Source organism: Oryctolagus cuniculus, chromosome 21 (genome assembly GCF_051225735.1).
Source record: "Oryctolagus cuniculus isolate XC-2025 breed Fujian yellow rabbit chromosome 21, ASM5122573v1, whole genome shotgun sequence".
NCBI classification, from domain to species: domain Eukaryota; kingdom Metazoa; phylum Chordata; class Mammalia; order Lagomorpha; family Leporidae; genus Oryctolagus; species Oryctolagus cuniculus.
In genome coordinates this window covers 29,220,057-29,238,836 of record NC_142887.1, presented here as the reverse complement: position 1 = coordinate 29,238,836, position 18,780 = coordinate 29,220,057, and the positions used below count along the sequence as shown (strand labels likewise).

The 18,780-nt window shown below is 47.8% G+C and overlaps 1 protein-coding gene across 1 annotated transcript in view; it reads right to left on the bottom strand.

The window, feature by feature from the left end:
- The window catches only part of SLC5A1 (solute carrier family 5 member 1), a 72,168-nt gene that overhangs the window by 30,480 nt on the left and 22,908 nt on the right, over window positions 1-18,780 (bottom strand). Inside the window, 3 exon segments of the mRNA NM_001101692.1 lie at window positions 897-1,001; window positions 2,806-2,865; window positions 3,440-3,544. Coding sequence (NP_001095162.1) covers window positions 897-1,001; window positions 2,806-2,865; window positions 3,440-3,544 — 270 coding nt within the window.

The following is an 18,780-nucleotide window of genomic DNA, read 5'->3' as shown; positions in this document are numbered from 1 at the left end:
CATTCCGTTATTCTGTGTCTTCATCCCATCCACGCATCGTGCAGAACTGTGAGGGCACCACGGAGTCTGGGACTAGAGAGACCCAGCTCAATTCTGGCTTTGACATAGAATAGCTCTGTGCGTACGAGACTCTTGGTGAGGACTGGAAACAGCGTGAGTAAAGCCCCTGAATGAAGAAACCAATGCAAAATAAAGGACAGCCGTCACTCTTCTGACACATTTGTCAAGAGCCCCTTTGTCTTAGGCTGTTAGTGCAGCAGCTACGATGTTGGAAAAAGCCCAAGAAACTGCACAGAGGGAGAAGTAACCTATCCCGTGTACCACACAAAAGCAAAATCTAGAAAAATCTGACTGCTGGAGAATGTGCCCCATCAGGATCTCAGCTGAACAAGGCTGCCCCTCGGCTACCTGGGGGCTCCCAAGTCCAAGGAGGTTTAATCAGTAACCTGAAAAGTAGGTGAGGCCATAGAGAAGGCAGGGAGAGACGCTGGCACTTTGGTTTTTCTATGACTACCCCTACACCAGCTCCGAGGGCAAAGAGTGCCCTCACCATGGCAACCACCATCGACAGACTTTCGCCTGCCTGAACTGTGGACTTGGAGAATGCTTGCCTCTGAGAAGGAAAAGCCCAGTGACCTTCTCAAAGTGCGCCTCAGACAGGTGCCACCTTGCAAGCTGAAGCCAGGAGCTAAGAGTTCCAGTGTTTTCATCCTGTAACTAAAAACTAACCCAAAAGAAGGGTCATCCAAGTAACGGCAAAAGCACAGAGGCTTGGCTCAAGGGAAAGAGAAGTAGAAATATGTAGAACTTCCACAGGGCGGGGGCAGCTTGTCCTGGGGTTATAGTGGGCAGTTTCTGAAACAGCCAGTGTCCAGCCCCTGAGGCGGTGGACTCACCGAGATCTTGGTAAAAATGTAGAGCAACAGGGACAGAATGGAAAGGTAGATCTGGATCCTCTTGCCTCCAAACCGCTTCTGCAGATACTCTGGCATCGTCACCACCTGCATGGGATGCAAGGGAAGTCACCGCCGGCCAAGAGGTCCAAGCTGGCGTCAGAGCCAATGAAGCGCGGCCACGGGTTCATCACTTTCATTGGCCTGGGAAGGACGCTGGGTGGCCAGATGGCCTCTGACCCCCAGCCGTTTTGCTCATTGCAATCCTACACGCCCTACTGTAGGAGTAGCCTGGTGTTATCCCAACACATAGAAGGTACCCCATAAATGACTGCCGATGAATGAACACACGACTGGGCATAAGTAGGGAGACAAATCCTTGCCCTGGGGGGTGGAGAGGATATGTGAGGGTACTTCAAAAAGTTCAAGAAAAATTGGAATGAAAAGATAAGTTTATTTTGGTGCAAAAAAAACACCTTGAAATCCATGCATAGGTGTTTCATGATATGCATTTTCCATGAACTTTTTGAAAATCTCTCATGTATGGATTTCTGATTTTTTTGCACCCAAATAAACTTGTCTTTTAATGCCATTTTCCACAAACTTTTTTGAATATCCTGGTATAGATACAAATAATTAGATGAAAGAAGTAGCAGTAGGAGTAGGGGTAGGGCTAGGACTAGGGGAAGGATTAGGGGTAGGGATAGGAGTAGGGCTGGGGTAGGGCTAGGGATAGGGGTAGGGCTGGGGTAGGGCTAGGGATAGGACTAGGTTAGGGCTAAGAGTAGGGCTGGGGTAGGACTAGGGCTAGGACTAGGGGTAGGGGTAGGACTAGGGCTAAGGGTAGGGGTAGGGCTAGGGGTAGGGCTGGGGTAGGACTAGGGCTAGGGGTGGGACTAGGGTTAGGGCTAGGGCTAGGGGTAGGGCTGGGGTGGGACTAGGGTTAGGGCTTGGGCTAGGGGTAGGACTAGAGGTAGGGCGAGGGATAGGGCTAGTGGTTGGGGTGGAGGTAGAGGTAGAATAGAAATGAGAGAAAGAGAGAGAGAAATTGATTCCACCACAGAGCACCTACTGCAAACAAGACATTGTAACAATGGCGGCATCCTTCCAGTGCTCCAAACGAGGTAGCCAGGTTGTATGTGCACTTCACCATGCTCTGCACACGGGCAGTGCCAAAGCCTGTGGCTGCCAGCCTGCCCTAAGTTTTCCCAGTTCCTTGCCAGAAATTCCGATCTCACTTCCTGTCTGGCTTCCTGGGACCATACAGGTGTCACCAGCAATCTGTGAGCCCCTTGGAAGACGAGAATCTGCCCTGTGCCGCTGTCTTGCTTTCAGCTCCTAACGCACAGACCTACCCATGGAAAGTGCTCGGTAAGTCTCACTAAACAGATGGCACTGAAGCCACCTTCCTTACATAAAGTATCAGAGGGACAAAGTCGGGAGACTGAGTGTGCACTTGATAGCTGTGTGCCACCAGCCTGCCCAGCAAACCAGACCTCCTGATACATGGAAACGAAGGGGGCGGGGGATAGAGCTCTTTTTCTTTCTTTCTTTCTCAAGGCAGAGGCTGGAGATTGTTATACATCAAGAGACAGTGCATGGAAATACAGTGCAAATACAAACCCAGAGGGAGGGAGCAGGATGTGTCAGGGGTCTGAAAACAGTGGGGTTACCCAGGGGTCTTTCCTAAAGCAAAAAATCATGAACGTGCATTGCAAAGACTCATCAGACCCAGGCCCAGTGGGTCTGTTTAATCAGCAATTTCATCACCTGATTGGCAAAAGCCAATCCACAGGTTTTTCTCTGCCATGTATCCCTTTAGGGTTCCCTTTGGCCTCAAGGGGGACCAAGCCCACATGTGCATTTGCCATCAGGAAATGGAATAAATAAAAGAAACAGAGCAGATACTTACCCCAGCCCTGATGTAAATGGGAACAAACACCCAGCCCAGCACGACCACCATGATCAGGGCCTGAAACCAAAAGGGGAAGAAGACTCAGACCAGGGGGCACAAGTCTCTCTGCTGTCTGAAGGGGCCCTCGGCTGCTGCAGGACAAAACCACCCAGAACTTTCTCGTTCTGACTCTCAGGACAAGCAGCCATGAGAGAGCTCATAGGAAGAGCTGGAGGGGAGCCCGCAGTCCACAAAACATCACAGCTCTAGACCCAAGCCAGGCACTGAGTTCTCCTTTGCCTCTTCCCCAGACTGCACGGAGTAGAATACCACCTAAAGGGTAATAATAACAATGATAATGGAAACCTGGCGGTAAACATTCCCAAACCTCCAACATGACTACAAGGGCACTGGGCTCCTGGGCTTTTGTCTCCAAGAGGAACGAGAAGAAGCACTATGATCTTCGTCTCAGTGGTTTGCTCGTGCAACTCTGGTGGAAGGGAAGCAGCACCACGGTTGCACCTGAGCCATGCCTTTCCTTCAGCCTCACTCCGGGGTGAGTAAGGAACCCAACACCCCGAGCTCTCCTGAGCATCGAATGAAGGGGCTGATTGTCAAGACTCCTTCCAGCCCTGGGACTGGTGTTACTCACGTTCCACTCAAAGCCCCCAGTGGCAATGCCTGAAGCAGCTCCCGTCCCGGCCAGCCCCACAAAGTGGCCACTTCCAATGTTACTGGCAAACAGAGAGGCTCCGATCTGGAAACACAAAAACACATGGTCAGGTGAGGACTTTGTTTAAGCAAGACAGTTGGGGGGGGGGGGGGCAAGGACAGAGGAACGTGTCCGGCAAGCAAAGGACAAAGGCAAACCAATGGTGAAGAATGTTAGATTAGGGGCCAGCACTGTGGCATAGTAGGCTAAGCCTCCAACTGTGGCGCCAGCATCCCTTTGGGTGCTGGTTGGAGTCCCGGCTGCTCCTCTTCTGAGCCAGCTCTCTGCTGTGGCCTGAGAAAGCAGTAGAAGATGGCCCAAGTCCTTGGGCCCCTGCATCCTAGTGGGAGACTCGGAAGAAGCTCCTGGCTCCTGACTTTGGATCAGCACAGCTCCGGCCCTTGCAGCCAATTGTGGAGTGAACCAGCAGATGGAAAACCTCTCTCTCTCTGCCTCTGCCTCTCCTTCTCTCTGTGTAACTCTGACTTTCAAGTAAATAAATAAATCTTAAAAATAAAAAAGAACCACATCTACAAATCACATTGACTCTGTTAAAAACTAATTTAAAATTAAAATAAATGTAAATTAACAAATTAACAAATAAATTTAAAAATGAGGTATTCCAATAAAAATTATTTTGCTAAAAAACAAGGGATTGTTTTTAAATTATATTTAAGGATATAATTCTTTCAAAAGTGATCTCAAAAAGTCTGCACAAAACAAAGAGCTTACGAGAGGATTTATGGTCAACGTGAGAAATCTCAAAAGAGCTGCAGGAAATACAAGGAAGCTAGAGTGTGCTACCCAGAGTGGGGCATGCAGAGCTGCTGATTACATGTTCAGATCTCACAGCTGATCCAGAAGTGGCCATCAGGTGATCTGGCCAATAGAAGGCCTTTGGAACAAGTCAGGTATCCAAATTACCTGGTCAAACTCTGGACATAGTATTGATGCTCTAATTAGACAATCATAAGACGGGTCTTCAAAAAGTTCATGGAAAATATCTACCATGAAAAAAATTATGCATGGACTCCAACATTCTTTCGCACTAAAATAAGCATCATTAATTCTATTTTCCATGAACCCTTGGAAGCCTCCTTGTATTATATTTTTACTATGTATTATTAACAATTAGAATTTTATGGTTGAATGATGATTTAATCATTTCTGTCTTGTGACATGAGGAAGGGCTTTGGAAAAGAGATTTAATAAATGCTCACGGGGAACATCTCAGAGAGAGAGAGAGAAAGAGACAAAGAAAGAGCAGAAGTGGGCTGGGAACTCGACTGTGCTGGTTTAGAAGACAGATGTGAGCACTTGGGAAGTACTGAAGATGACAAGGAGGGGACTGAGGAAGGAGCAGTGGGACGGATTCCCCAAGTCAGATCATCCCTGAGCCTTTTGTGAGCCAAACGCCTAACAGAGAAGAAGGCATGGGAAGCCCCAGAGGCTGCTGAGCCTCCACTGAGGGTCCCGGTCAGCGCACTCATCTCTGGCGGCCTTGCTCAGCACAGGCTGTCAGGAAACATAGGAACAACTGGACAGGGAGCCCTGGGCCTCAGTCGCCTTGTCACATAAGGAAGGGCCTGGGGGCCAGCGCTGTGGTGTAGCAGGCTGAGCCTCCACCTGCAGTGTCAGCATCCCATATGGGCACCAGTTCAAGTCCTGGCTGCTCCACTTCCAATCCAGATCCTGCTAATGTACCTGGGAAAGGAGCAGAAAAATGGCCCAAGTTGTTGGGCCCTGTACCCACATGTGAGACCAGAAGACACTCCAGGCTCCTGGCTTCAGCCCGGCCCAGCTCCAGCCATGGCAGCCATTTAGGGGAGTGAACCAGTGGATGGAAGACCTCTCTTTCTATCTCTCTCCTCCTCTCTCTATAGTTCTGCTTTTCAAATAAATAAAAAATTAATATTTAAAAAGAAAAAACAGGGACTGTAGATGAGTGATTCCCAGCTGTTGATTTATATGACTTCAAGCATTCCTAAGTAGCAAGATATGACAATAATGATATCAATAATCTCTAAATCATAGTCCTTTTAATTTTGTTTTTACCGATGTGCCACAGATTACCCAGACACATGCACCAAACCTTGCATTTTTCAAGAACACACAAATGTCTAAAGACACAGATTAATAAAACAGATTGAAAGTACACAGGTTAATGGAGCCGGCGCCGTGGCTCAATAGGCTAATCCTCCACCTTGCGGCGCCGGCACACCGGGTTCTAGTCCCGGTCGGGGCGCCGGATTCTGTCCCGGTTGCCCCTCTTCCAGGCCAGCTCTCTGCTATGGCCAGGGAGTGCAGTGGAGGATGGCCCAGGTGCTTGGGCCCTGCACCCCATGGGAGACCAGGAAAAGCACCTGGATCCTGGCTCCTGCCATCGGATCAGCGCGGTGCGCCGGCTGCAGCGGCGGCCATTGGAGGGTGAACCAACGGCAAAGGAAGACCTTTCTCTCTCTGTCTCTCTCTCTCACTGTCCACTCTGCCTGTCAAAAAAAAAAAAAAAAAAAAAAAAAAAGTACACAGGTTAAATATTCAAGAGTGGAAGTCTGAAAGGGGAAAAAAGAATGGGATTGTAGATGGGAGACAAAATAAAAAATAACGGAAATAACAGGCAAGAGAGGGCTCTTACACTGACCCATCACAATAGTGGGTCCTCAGTTCAAGTGCATGTGAGTTCCTTAAGAACTCCAGAGAATTCTAGGGTCCTTCTAAATCCAGGATAAGAAGGCACAGTAGCACCTGCTACCTGCCAAACAAATGCTGATGCTCCTCCATTGTGATGGGGTTATGTTCTGATAAACCCCTCCTAAACTGAAAACAGCTACGTCAGAAATACATTTAATACATCTGTCCTACCAAACATCATAGCTTAGTCAAGCCTACCTCCAGCATATTATAATCAGGACACTGACATTAGCCTACAGTTGGGGGGAAAAAATCTAATACTAAGATATCTTAAAGTGTTGACTATCTCCTATGATTTACTGAATACAACACTGAAAGTGAAAAATATAATGGTTGTGTAGGTACAACCTTTAAGAGGGTCTGGCCTAGTACTTAAGACCCCACTGGGGATGCCCACATCCATATCTGAGTGCCTAGACTTGAGTCCTGGTTCGACCCCTCATTACAGCTTCCTACTAACACATGCCTTGAGAGGTTGCAGATGGTGACTCAAGTGGTTGGGTGCCTGCTGTCCACACAGAGACTCAGACTGACCTCTGGGCTTCCAGTTTCACCCTGCCTATTGAGGGCATTTGGGAAGTGAACCAACAGATGAAAGATATTGATCTATCTCCACTTCTCTCTCTCTTTCAAATAATTTTTTTTAATTTTTAACAATGAAATAATGTGTTAAATTGAACCCTGGTAAGTCAGGAACTGTCTGTATAATGATCCTTTTCTTACCAAGGAGATGGCAGGGAAAGTTTGTAGTTTTCTGTCTAATGTCCCTAAAATGGTCCAATTCTGAAACAAAGCATTTCCCAAAGGACAGATTACTCCAAGAAGCTGTCCTAACTGTACCAACTCCTGCACCCAGTGTTAGGTGGACAGTGCTTAGTGTCAAATGCTGTGTCAGAGGAGGGCAGATCCCCGAAGGCCTGGGAGATTTCAGAATGATGAAGAGGAGACGCTGATAGCCATGATCCATTCATTTGTTCAACAGATATTAACTCAGCATCTTCTAAGCACATCAAGCACTACCGCAGACACTGGAGATTCAGCCGTGAAGAACACACAAAATCTCTACTCTTGGCCGGCACCGCGGCTCAATAGGCTAATCCTCCACCTAGCGGCGCCAGCACAGCGGGTTCTAGTCCCGGTCAGGGTGCCAGATTCTGTTCTGGTTGCCCCTCTTCCGGTCCAGCTCTCTGCTGTGGCCCGGGAGTACAGTGGAGGATGGCCCAGGTCCTTGGGCCCTGCACCTGCATGGGAGACCAGGAGAAGCACCTGGCTCCAGGCTTTGGATCAGCGCGGTGCGCCGGCCGCAGTGCACCGGCCGCAGCAGCCATTGTGGGGTGAACCAACAGAAAAGGAAGACCTTTCTCTCTGTCTCTCACACTGTCCACTCTGCCTGTCCCAAAAAAAAAAAAAAATCTCTACTCTCCAGACCTTTACACTCAAAGACAGGAACACAGCTAAACCAACAAGAGCACAAAGAAAGATCAGAGAGTGGTTAAGTGCTGGGAAGAAAATAAAGTACACAGGGTGCGCCAGAGAGATTGGAATGAGGAGTCGGAGAAGGTCCCTCCATGAAGGTGACCTTGACGCTGGAATCTAAACAACAGCAGAAGTCACCCACGCAGAGACCAGAGGGAAAGCTTTCCAATGCTGTCAAGACACCTGAGTTGCAGAGGCAAGCTAGGCTGAGAAGTGGAAAGGTCAGGGTGGCTGGAATGGTGTGAGGTAAGACCGGACGGTCAACAAGGGTTGGGTCATGGGATACTAGGAAGCAGGATAGGAAGAGTGGGTTTTACTCCAAGTGTGATGGGAAGCCACTGGAGGGGCTTCAGCAGGGGAGGGACAGGATCTGATCTGCTTTCACTGATTGCCCTAGGGCGACTGTTTAACCTAGCAGTTGAGACCCCAATGTCCCATAGCAAAGTACTTGGGCTCAACACACCTAGCTCCACCTCTGCCTTCAGCTTACTGCTCATGCTCACCCTAGGGAGGCAGTAAGTGATGGTTCAAGTGATTGGGTCCTGCCACCCACATGAGAGACCTGGATTGTGTTCCATTTGGTCTAGTCCCAACCCTTGCAGGTATTTGGGATATAGAAGATAAGCATTTTCTAGCTCTCCATGTGTGTCTATCAGTCCATCTCTCTGCCACCCAAATTAATAATGATGATTTTCAAAAGATGGCTCTAAAGTTCGTGGAGTGTGGAGTGTCGGAGGAGATGGGGAAAAGGAGGAAACCAGGTGGGAGATTACTTCTGGGTCTAGGTGAGAGTGGATGATGTCTTGGTCTAGGATGATAAGAAACATAAGGATAAGCATAGGGATTGGGAGCATGGGGTTTTTTTTTTAAGATTTATTTCATTTATTTGAAAGAGTTACAGAGAGAGGTAGAGACAGAGAGAGAGAGGGGTCTTCCATCCACTGGTTGACTCCCCAGATGGCCTCAACAGCCAGAGCTGCACCAATCCAAAGCCAGAAGCTTCTTCCAGGTCTCCCACATGGGTGCAGGGGCCCAAGGACTTGGGCCATCTTCTACTGCTTTCCCAGGCCACAGCAGAGAGCTGGATCAGAAGAGGAATAGCCAGGTCTCAAACCGATGCCCATATGGAATTGCAGCACTTCAGGCCAGGGCTTTAACGCACTGCGCCACAGCGATGGCCCCGGGAGTATTAAAACAGAGTTGGCAGGCTTCACTGACAAATTCAATGTGGGAAATGATGGGAAGGGTAATGCACAGATTTGGGACTAGAGTAACTGCATGGACACTACTCAATAAGCAGGGAAATGGGGCCAGTGTTGTGGCACAGCAGGTTAAACCACTGCCTGCAATGCCAGTATCCCATATGGACCCTGGTTCAAGTCCTGGCTGCTCCATTTCCAATCCAGTTCCCTACTAATGTGTCTGGGAAATCAGCAGAAGACAGCCCAACTCCTTGGGCCCTTACACCCACATTGGAGACCCAGATGGAGTTCCAGGCTCCAGGCTTCAGCCTGCCCCAGCTGTAGCCATTTGCGGCCATTGGGGAATGAATCAGTAGATGGAAGATTTTCTCTCTCTCTCTCTCTCTCTCGCTCTCGCTCTCGCTCTTGCTCTCTCTCTTTCTATGTTTTTCTCTGTGTGTTTCCTTCACTCTCTCTAACTCTGCCTTTCAGACAAAAAAAAAAAAAAAGAATCTTAAAGAAAAAAAAGCAGGCCGGTGCTGTGACTCACTTGGTTAATCCTCCACCTGTGGCCCTGGCACCCCGGGTTCTAGTCCCAGTTGGGGTGCTGGATTCTGTCCTGGTTGCTCCTCTTCCAGTCCAGCTCTCTGCTGTGGCCCGGGAAGGCAGTGCTTGGGCCCTGCACCCCCATGGGAGACCAGGAGGAAGTAACTGGCTCCTGGCTTCAGATCGGCCCAGTGTGCCGGCCATAGTGACCATTTGTGGGGTGAACCAATGGAAAGGAAGACCTTTCTCTGTGTCTCTCTCTCTCACTGTCTAACCTGCCTGTCAAAAAAAAAAAAAAAAAAGGCAGAGGAAAGCAGGTTTTTTAGAGACATCCACCTCTTTCTGCTCAAGGCTTGATGGATAGTCTGCCTTTTTTTTTTTTTTTTTTTTTTTACAGGCAGAGTAGACAGTGAGAGAGAGAGAGACAAAGAGAAAGGTCTTCCTTTGCCATTGGTTCATCCTCCAATGGCCGCCACAGCCGGCGCACTGCGGCCGGCACACCGCGCTGATCCGAAGGTAGGAGCCAGGTGCTTCTCCTGGTCTCCCATGGGGTGCAGGGCCCAAGCACTTGGGCCATCCTCCACTGCACTCCCTGGCCACAGCAGAGAGCTGGCCTGGAAGAGGGGCAACCGGGACAGGATCCGGCGCCCCAACTGGAACTAGAACCTGGTGTGCCAGCGCCGCTAGGCGGAGGATTAGCCTATTGAGCCACAGCACCAGCCAGATAGTCTGCTTTTAATCAGAATTTCCCTTCTGGGGCCAGTGTTGTGGAATGGCAAGCAAAGCCATTGCCTGCAATGCCAGCATTCCATATGAGCACCAGTTCAAGTCCCAGCAGTTACACACTGATCCAACTCCCTGATAATGGCCTGGGAAAAGCAGTGGAAGATTGCCCAAGTGTTTGTGTTCCTGCCACCCACATGGGAGACCTAGATGAAGCTCCTGGCTCTTGGCTTCGGTCTGGCCCAGCACTGGCTGCTGCAGCCATCTGGAGAGTGAACAAGTGGATGGAAACTCTCTCTCTCTCTCCCTCCCTCCCTAACTCTTTCAAAATGAATAAATAAATCTTTAAAAAAAAAGTTTCCCTTCTGCAAGTGGCCCACTTGCCCTGACCCATTTATCACCTCTCACTTGATAAATTATTAAGCCTAATGTTGTACTATTAAAAACACAATTATTAGAAATGATTAACTGCATTAGATTAATATTAAATTCAAGAAATCCTCTCCAATATTCCTTCCACAAATGGACAATATTGCAGTTTAAGCCATCTTGGGCCATCCTGAGGTTCCTTCCTCCCCATCTGAAAAGGAGATGGATGGGGTCAAGACAACTTTGCATGGAGACACCAGGACTGAACTCAGGCTTGGTTCATTTCTGGCAAGGGCACAACCTTGGCCTCCTTCTAGACTCCCTCTCTTTATTTCATGACCTGCACTCATCATTTACCAAAATCCTTACTCTACTTCACAATGCCATGGGCAGTCAACACTTTCTAAATCACCTCCTTACCAACTGGCAGTATGTCTCAATGGGACTACACAACAAGCTTCTATCAAGTCTCCATCCTACCAGTGAGCTCCCACCACCACTACCAGCACCCACTTAGTTACTTCCTCAAAGCACAACCCTGATCGTGTCACTGGCATAATTCAGAGATCTTCCTGGACCTTCACAGTGGACCTTCCAGCCTTCCTGACAGCTTCAGGCTTAAAGATGTGGTCTTTGGAAGTCATCAAGATTTAAAGGTAAAAATTGGAATGCTTCCCTGACTTTTTACCATTTAGGTGATCACAATAACTATAAGCTCCATATTGTCTCATGAAAGTGTGCAGGAATCAAGAGATGATGACTCAGTGACAACCATCATTAAGCTGGCCTTAGATCATTGTCCCTTCTCTCCTGTCTCATCCAGGAGGACAATTAGTTCACCCTCAAAGATAGTATTTGGAGATGGGTCCTTTAGGGAAATAATAATGTTAAATGAAGCTCTACGGGCAAGACCCCAGTTTGATAAAATTCATGTCCTTATAAGAAGAGGAAGAGATAGTGGAGATCTATTTGTGTTTCTCACTCTTTCCCTGTACTCACACAATTAAAAGCCCATGTAAGGACACAGCTAGAAGGTAACCATCACAAGCCAGAAAGTGAGGTCTCACCAATAACATCTAGACCTTAGACTTCTAGCCTCTACAGCCGTGAGAAAAGAAACATCTGTTGTTGAAACTACCCCATCGGTGGTATTTTGTACAGCAGCCTGAGCAGACTAACACCATCGCTTTATCAGCTCTGCTCCCCTACCAGTTTTCACATTTCTTTTCCTCTCACTGGAGCTTATTTCCAATGCCTTCATCAAACCCATTTCCTAAACACTCTCTCTGTCCACTCCTCACCCACACTCATGACCATTTGGGAATCACACCCCACGCAGAGAGTGAGCCAATGACATGAATCATCACATTCCTTTGTAGCTTCCTCCCACATTGCTTCTGATTCAGGATTGCACGCTCTATCTGAAGTTTCTCCAGTCTGACCTTGCTTCAGACTGACTTCTCTCCAAGCCTTCCTCATCCCCCGATGGTGTTCAAAAGGCCAAGAAGCTATGATAAGTATTGAGAAAGTTTCGCTGCTACTGTGCAAGATGAGCTCTGTCTGACCTAACCCAACACGTGACAGTGCAGTGATTGGAGAGACAACATAATGTCACGATGCCAGAGGCAAAAAGACTATGTTTCTATTGACTTTAGAGAATCTGAACACCTTTGACTGCCTAAATGTCCTAAAGAAGGTTTTCAGGAAAGAAGATGGATGGAGAAATGACAGAATCGTAGAATCCAGAGGAGGATGGGCCCTTCAAAATCACAGCTTGAGTCCCCTCTGCAATATCTCCTAAGTGATGGCTGGCTTTGAATGCACAGAGGACTGCCACCAACATGCCACAAGGTAGCTGGTTCAGAGAAGAATAATTCTAGTTGGTAGAAAGTTCTACTTTACTAAGATCTACCCGCGAGTCCTTCTTCCACCCTCTAGGGTGATACAGTACAATTCAAACCTCTCTTCCACAAGTCCTTCCATATCTGTGAGCAGGGAAGGTGTCCCCTGCCCCTTTAATGTTCTCAGGGCTAAGCTTCCATTTCTCCTGTGTCTGTTGCTCATTGGCCATGAGTTTGAATCCATCACTTTTGTTGCTCTCTGCTACCCTCTGTCCCCAAGTGGGCCTCAGACCAAACAGACTATTCCAGACATGAACCTGTCCAGGGTCAGGCTAGATTCCCTTCTTGATAAAGAAAAGGGCAAGCTCCCAACCACTTGTTCATTCCCCAAGTGCTCCCAATGGCTGGTGATGGCTAGGGCAGAGCCTCTGTTGGAAGCAAGAGCCAGATACACAGAACATGTCTCCCACATAGGTAGCAGGAAACCAACTACTTAACCAACCACTCTTGGGGCCAGCGCTGTGGTGCAGCGGGTTATAGTTGACCTGAAACGCCGGCATCCCATATGGGCGCCAGTTCGAGTTCCGGCTGCTCCACTTCCAATCCAGCTCTCTGCTATGGCCTGGGAAAGCAGTAGAAGATGACCCAAGTCCTTGGGCCCCTGCACCCATGTGGGAGACCTGGAAGAAGCTCCTGGCTCCTGGCTTCGGATCATCACCACTCTGGCCATTGCAGCCAACTGGGGAGTGAACCAGCAGATGGAAGACCTCTCTCTCTCTCTCTCTCTCTCTACCTCTCTCGGTAACTCTGTCTTTCAAAAAAATAAAATAAATCTTAAAAAAAAAAAAAAAAAAAAACACCACTCTTGCCTCCCAGGGTATGCATTGGCAAGAAGTTGGAGTCAATGACTCCAGAGAAGGGAATCAAACCTAGCATGCAGGATCTGGGCATCTTCACCACCAGCCTAAATGCCTGCTCCTCACTTGTTTTCAACATCATCTAGCTTCCAATCCCCTTATAAACCTGCCATGGGTCCTTGGCAGTAGTGAAGATGTGGGCCAGGCCCTCTAATTCACTTCACTATTAGAGAATCTGCCTCTAGATAACCTGGAACATTTAACAAGGACAGGTTCTCTCTGACTGCATTTTAGATTCCTGATAAGACCAATCTGGTTTGCCTTAACAACACGCTGGCTCTATCACTTAAATTTTTTTTCACTTCAATCCCTCTAGGGTTTGGCACAAATTTCATGTTTTCCCATGAGTCTTCTCTAAAGGGAAAAACCACTTAAGGCATAAAGGAAAACATGTGGCCAAATCCTTTCTCCCTATCAACTATTAATACTAGAAATCAGAAACTATTGTGGCATAGCAGGTAAAACCACCACTTGCAGTGCTGGCATCCCATATGGGTGCCAGTTCTAGTCCCGGCTGCTCCATTTCTGATCCAGCTCCCTGCTAATGCACCTGGGAAAGCAGCAGAAGATGGTGCAGGTGCTTGTACCTACGTGGGAGATCCAGAAGAAGCTCCTGACTCCTGGATTCGGCCTGGCCTAGCCCTGGTCATTGTGGCCATTTGGGGCAGTGGACCAGCAGATGGAAGATCTCTTTCTCTCTCTCTCTCTCTCGATCTCTCTCTCTCTCTTCAACCTCTTTCTCTCTCTCTCTCTCTCATGTGTGTGTGTGTGTGTAACTCTTTCAAATAAATAAGTAAATCTTTAAAAAAAAAAAAAAAGAAACAGGAAGCTAGCAGGGTGTACATCTCTCTCTCTCTAACCAACGACAAACATTCCTGTAATTAATGGTCACTATTTTAGTGCTTAGCTCCAGAACTAGAGCTGCTCACAGAGTGTTCTACAGTCCAGAAACATCAGCTTCACCTGAGAGCTTACAAGAAATGCAAAATCTCCAGTTGCCACCAGACCTGCCGAGGAACCAGCTTTCCAGGTGGTTCTTACGCACAATACAGTTTGAGAAGCCTGAAATCACTGCTGACTCCTGAAACTTGTTCCAAAGTCTCTTTGCAAGCAACAGAGCAGTCGCTAACTATGCAACTAGAATGCTACCATCCAGGGGAGCAAAAAGTTTCAGGCGAAAAAGACTCGCTCCAAGACCCTCTGTTTCACCTCCAGCATTTTATAGCCTGGCTATCGTGACATTCATGACGACTGCTTCTGCACGTGTGTGGCACCCCAAAGAGCTTCTGGAGCTTGAAGAACACTTCTGCTTCCACTTTGCACTGGGCCTTCCTACTGCAGTTAGGGCCCACTGAGTGAGTGAGTAGTGAGCAGGGAGCAGTGAGTCACAGCAAATCTTTGAATGCTTCTCTTGCAGACAATAGGAACCATGGCAACCAAATGCCTTAGAGTTGTGTTTGTTCCCACTGACTGCCTGGAGTAAGGGCTCATCACAGGGCTATCCCAAGAACCACTCTCACCCATAAGCCTGGCCCGCCAGGTCTCTACAGGGCCCATAGGAACAGCAAGGCATACTCGAGGCTGGGACGTGTCTCTTTGAGATGTCAATCTGGAGATCTATAAGCTTAGTGTTACCAAGAACAAGACCACAAAGGGGCATCTGACCTTGTGAGTCACAGTCCATCAAATGGGTAAAAATAATAATAATAATTAATGCTAGCCGGCGAAGCAACTCACTAGGCTAATCCTCCACCTTGCGGCGCCAGCAAACCGGGTTCTAGTCCCGGTCGGGGCACCAGATTCTGTCCCGGTTGACCCTCTTCCAGGCCAGCTCTCTGCTGTGGCCAGGGAGTGCAGTGGAGGATGGCCCAAGTGCTTGGGTCCTGCACCCCATGGGAGACCAGGATAAGTACCTGGCTCCTGCCATCGGATCAGCGCGGTGCGCCGGCCGCAGTGCGCCGGCCGCGGCAGCCATTGGAGGGTGAACCAATGGCAAAGGAAGACCTTTCTCTCTGTCTCTCTCACTGTCCACTCTGCCTGTCAAAAAAAAATACAAAATAATAATAATTAATGCTAATACCTGGCATTGGTAAATAGGCTCTCTTAGATTATAAATATATAATCTTTCTGCAAAGCAGCTTGTTGGTACACACCAAAATCAATTAAAAATTCTTCTTCTTTCCCTATATGATCCCATTTTAAGCACTTACAGCAAATTATCAGAGATGCAAAGACTTATACATAAAGACATTTCAAACGGTTTGTGGAAAATGGAATTAAAGATAAGCTAATTTTAATTTCAAAGGATTTTTGAGGGCCTGGAGTTGTGGCATAGCAGGTATAGGCCTCAGGTCCCAGCTGCTCCACTTCCAATCCAGCTCTCTGCTAATGGCCTGGGGAGGCAGCAGAGGTTGGCCCAAGTATCTGGGCTCCTGCTACCCATGTGAGAGACCTGGATGAGGCTCCCAGCTCCTGATTTCAGCCTGGCCCAGCTCTGGCAGTTGCAGCCATGTGGGGAATGGACCAGCAGATGCAAGATCTCTCTATCTCTCCTCTTTCTCTCTGTAACACTGACCTTTCAAATAAATAAATAAATCTTTAAAAAATATTTTTGAAATCCATACATACAAGAGATCTCACAAAACTTCACAAAAAATATATTATAAAAAACTATGGGGCAGGCGCCGTGGCTCACTAGGTTAATCCTCAGCCTATGGCACCAGCATCCCATATGGGCACTGGATTCTAGTCTCGGTTGCCCCTCTTCCAGTTCAGCTCTCTGCTGTGGCCCAGGAAGGCAGTGGAGGATGGCCCAAGTGCTTGGGCCCTGCACCTGCATGGGAGACCAGGAGAGGCACCTGGCTCCTGGCTTCAGATCAGCGCGGTGCCGGCCATAACGGCCATTTAAAGGGTGAACCAACAGAAAAAAGACCTTTCTCTCTGTCTCTCTCACTGTGTAACTCTATCTGTCAAATGAAAAAAAAAAAAGATACATTTTTTAAAAAACTTTTTAAAAAACTATGCATGGATTTCAATTCTTTTAAGTACCTCATGTAAGTATTTTGTTAATATGTCCATTGACATATTATTTACAATAGAAGGAAGTGATAGTCAACGTAAGCACACAACAGAAGGAAATGATTGGATAAATTAAGGCATATATTTATGGTGGAATATTATGCAGCCACTAAAATTATAGCTTTGAGGAATTTGTCATGATATGGAGAAATGCTCAGATAAAAAATAATACAAAGATTGGTATTGTAGCACAGCAGGTTGAGTCATAGTCTGCGATGCTGGCAACCAACATGGTAGTACCAGTTCAAGCCCCAACCGTTCCACTTCTAATTCAGCTCCCTGCTAATGCACCTGGAAAGGCAGCAGAACATGGACCAAGTGCTTGGGTCCCTGCCACCCAGGTGGAAGACCTGGATGGACTTCCTGGCTCCTGGCTTCATGCTGATCCATTCCAGGCCACTGCAGCCATGAACTAGTCTATGGAAGATCTCTCTTTCTGTCAATCATTCTCCCTCTCTCTCCCCCCCTCCCCCCTCCCTCCCTACCTCCTTCCCTCTCTGTTACTCTGCCTTCCTAATAAAGAAATAAAACTTGAAAAAAAGAAATAAAACTTGAAAAATAATACAAATCTATATAAAATGTGATTTCACATGTTTAGATAAGTGTGTGTGTATATATACATATGTATAGGACAGTATACATTGATAGAAATACACCCTAATTTAATAGTAGTTATCTTTGGAAAAGAAAACAATGTATATGTTATTTTTTACTTTTTTATACTTTCTAATTTTTTCACCATGCATGTGTGTAACTTTATAATCAGAACGCAATTCTTTTAAACCTTGAACAATAAAAGTCCTCAAGCTGTCTTAGATTCACCAGCAGATCCTGATGTCTGAGAACACAGTCAAGAAGTTATGTATCAGCCAGCGCCACGGCTCAATAGGCTAATCCTCCACCTGCGGCTCCGGCACCCCGGGTTCTAGTCCCAGTCGGGGCACCAGATTCTGTCCCGGTTGCTCCTCTTCCAGTCCAGCTCTCTGCTGTGGCCCGGGAGTGCAGTGGAGGATGGCCCAGGTCCTTGGGCCCCGCATCCACATGGGAGATCAGGAGGAAGCACCTGGCTCCTGGCTTCAGATCGGTGCAGCACACCAGCCGCAATGCGCTGGCTGTGGTGGCCACCTGGGGGGTGAACCAACAGAAAAAGGAAGACCTTTCTCTCTCTCTGTCTGTCTGTCTCTCTCTCTCTCACTGTCTAACTCTGCCTGTCAAAAAAAGAAGTTATGTCTTTGTTCTGGGGGACATAGAAAAAGACATGAAGATGCCACTGAGTGCTAACTACCCTGTGTGACAGGCAATAGAAAACTGACGTCTTACAGCTCATCCGACATTAGAGTGGCAATGAACTTGGAAATGGTTGAGGTCAACCTTGTTAGTTTCAATAAATTATAGCCCAGAGGAAGAAAGCAATTAATAGGTAAAAATTACCCATTAATTTTTATCTTTGTTTCCATACCTCAAGAAAATAAGACAGCATGTGCACACTCAGGATCACTAATACAGGAGTCAAGCATAGCCCAAGGCAACAGACAAGGTCATACATGTTTTCTTCCCAGCTTCACGAGTAGAAGCAGCCAACAGATTTGAAAAAACATACCATGGGTATTTCAAAACAGGTAGGAAAGAGGCTTTTTTTTTTTTTTTAAGATTTACAAGGAGAGAGGGAGAGACAGAGAGAGACCTTCCATCTGCTGGTTCACTCTCCAGATGGCCACAACTGCTGAGACTGAGCCTGACCGAAGCCAGAAGCCAGAAGCTTCTTCCAGGTCTCCCACGTGGGTGCAGGGTCCCAGGCACTTGGGCCATCTTCTGCTGCTTTTCCCAGGCCATAGCAGGAAGCTGGATTGGAAGTGGAGCAGCCAGGGCACAAACCGGTGCCTATATGGGATGCCGGCATTGTACCAAAATAAACTTGCCTTTTAATTCCATTTTCCACAAACTTTTTTGAAGTACCCTGATATAGGCCAGCGCCGCGGCTCACTAGGCCAATCCTCCACCTTGCGGCGCCAGCACACCGGGTTCTAGTCCTGGTCGGGGCGCCGGATTCTGTCCTGGTTGACCCTCTTCCAGGCCAGCTCTCTGCTGTGGCCAGGGAGTGCAGTGGAGGATGGCCCAAGTGCTTGGGCCCTGCACCCCATGGGAGACCAGGAGAAGCACTTGGCTCCTGCCATTGGATCAGCGCGGTGCACTGGCCGTGGCGGCCATTGGAGGGTGAACCAACGGCAAAGGAAGACCTTTCTCTCTGTCTCTCTCACAGTCCACTCTGCCTGTCAAAATAAAATAAAACAAAATAAAATAAAATAAAAGTGACATGAAGTACCCTGATATAGATACAGATACACACACTGAACGGCCACACTGGGGCCAGCATGCTGCAGCAAGCTAAGCCACTGCTTGTGATGATGGTATCCCACATTGAAGTGCAGTTTAGAGTCCTGGCTACTCTGCTTCTGATC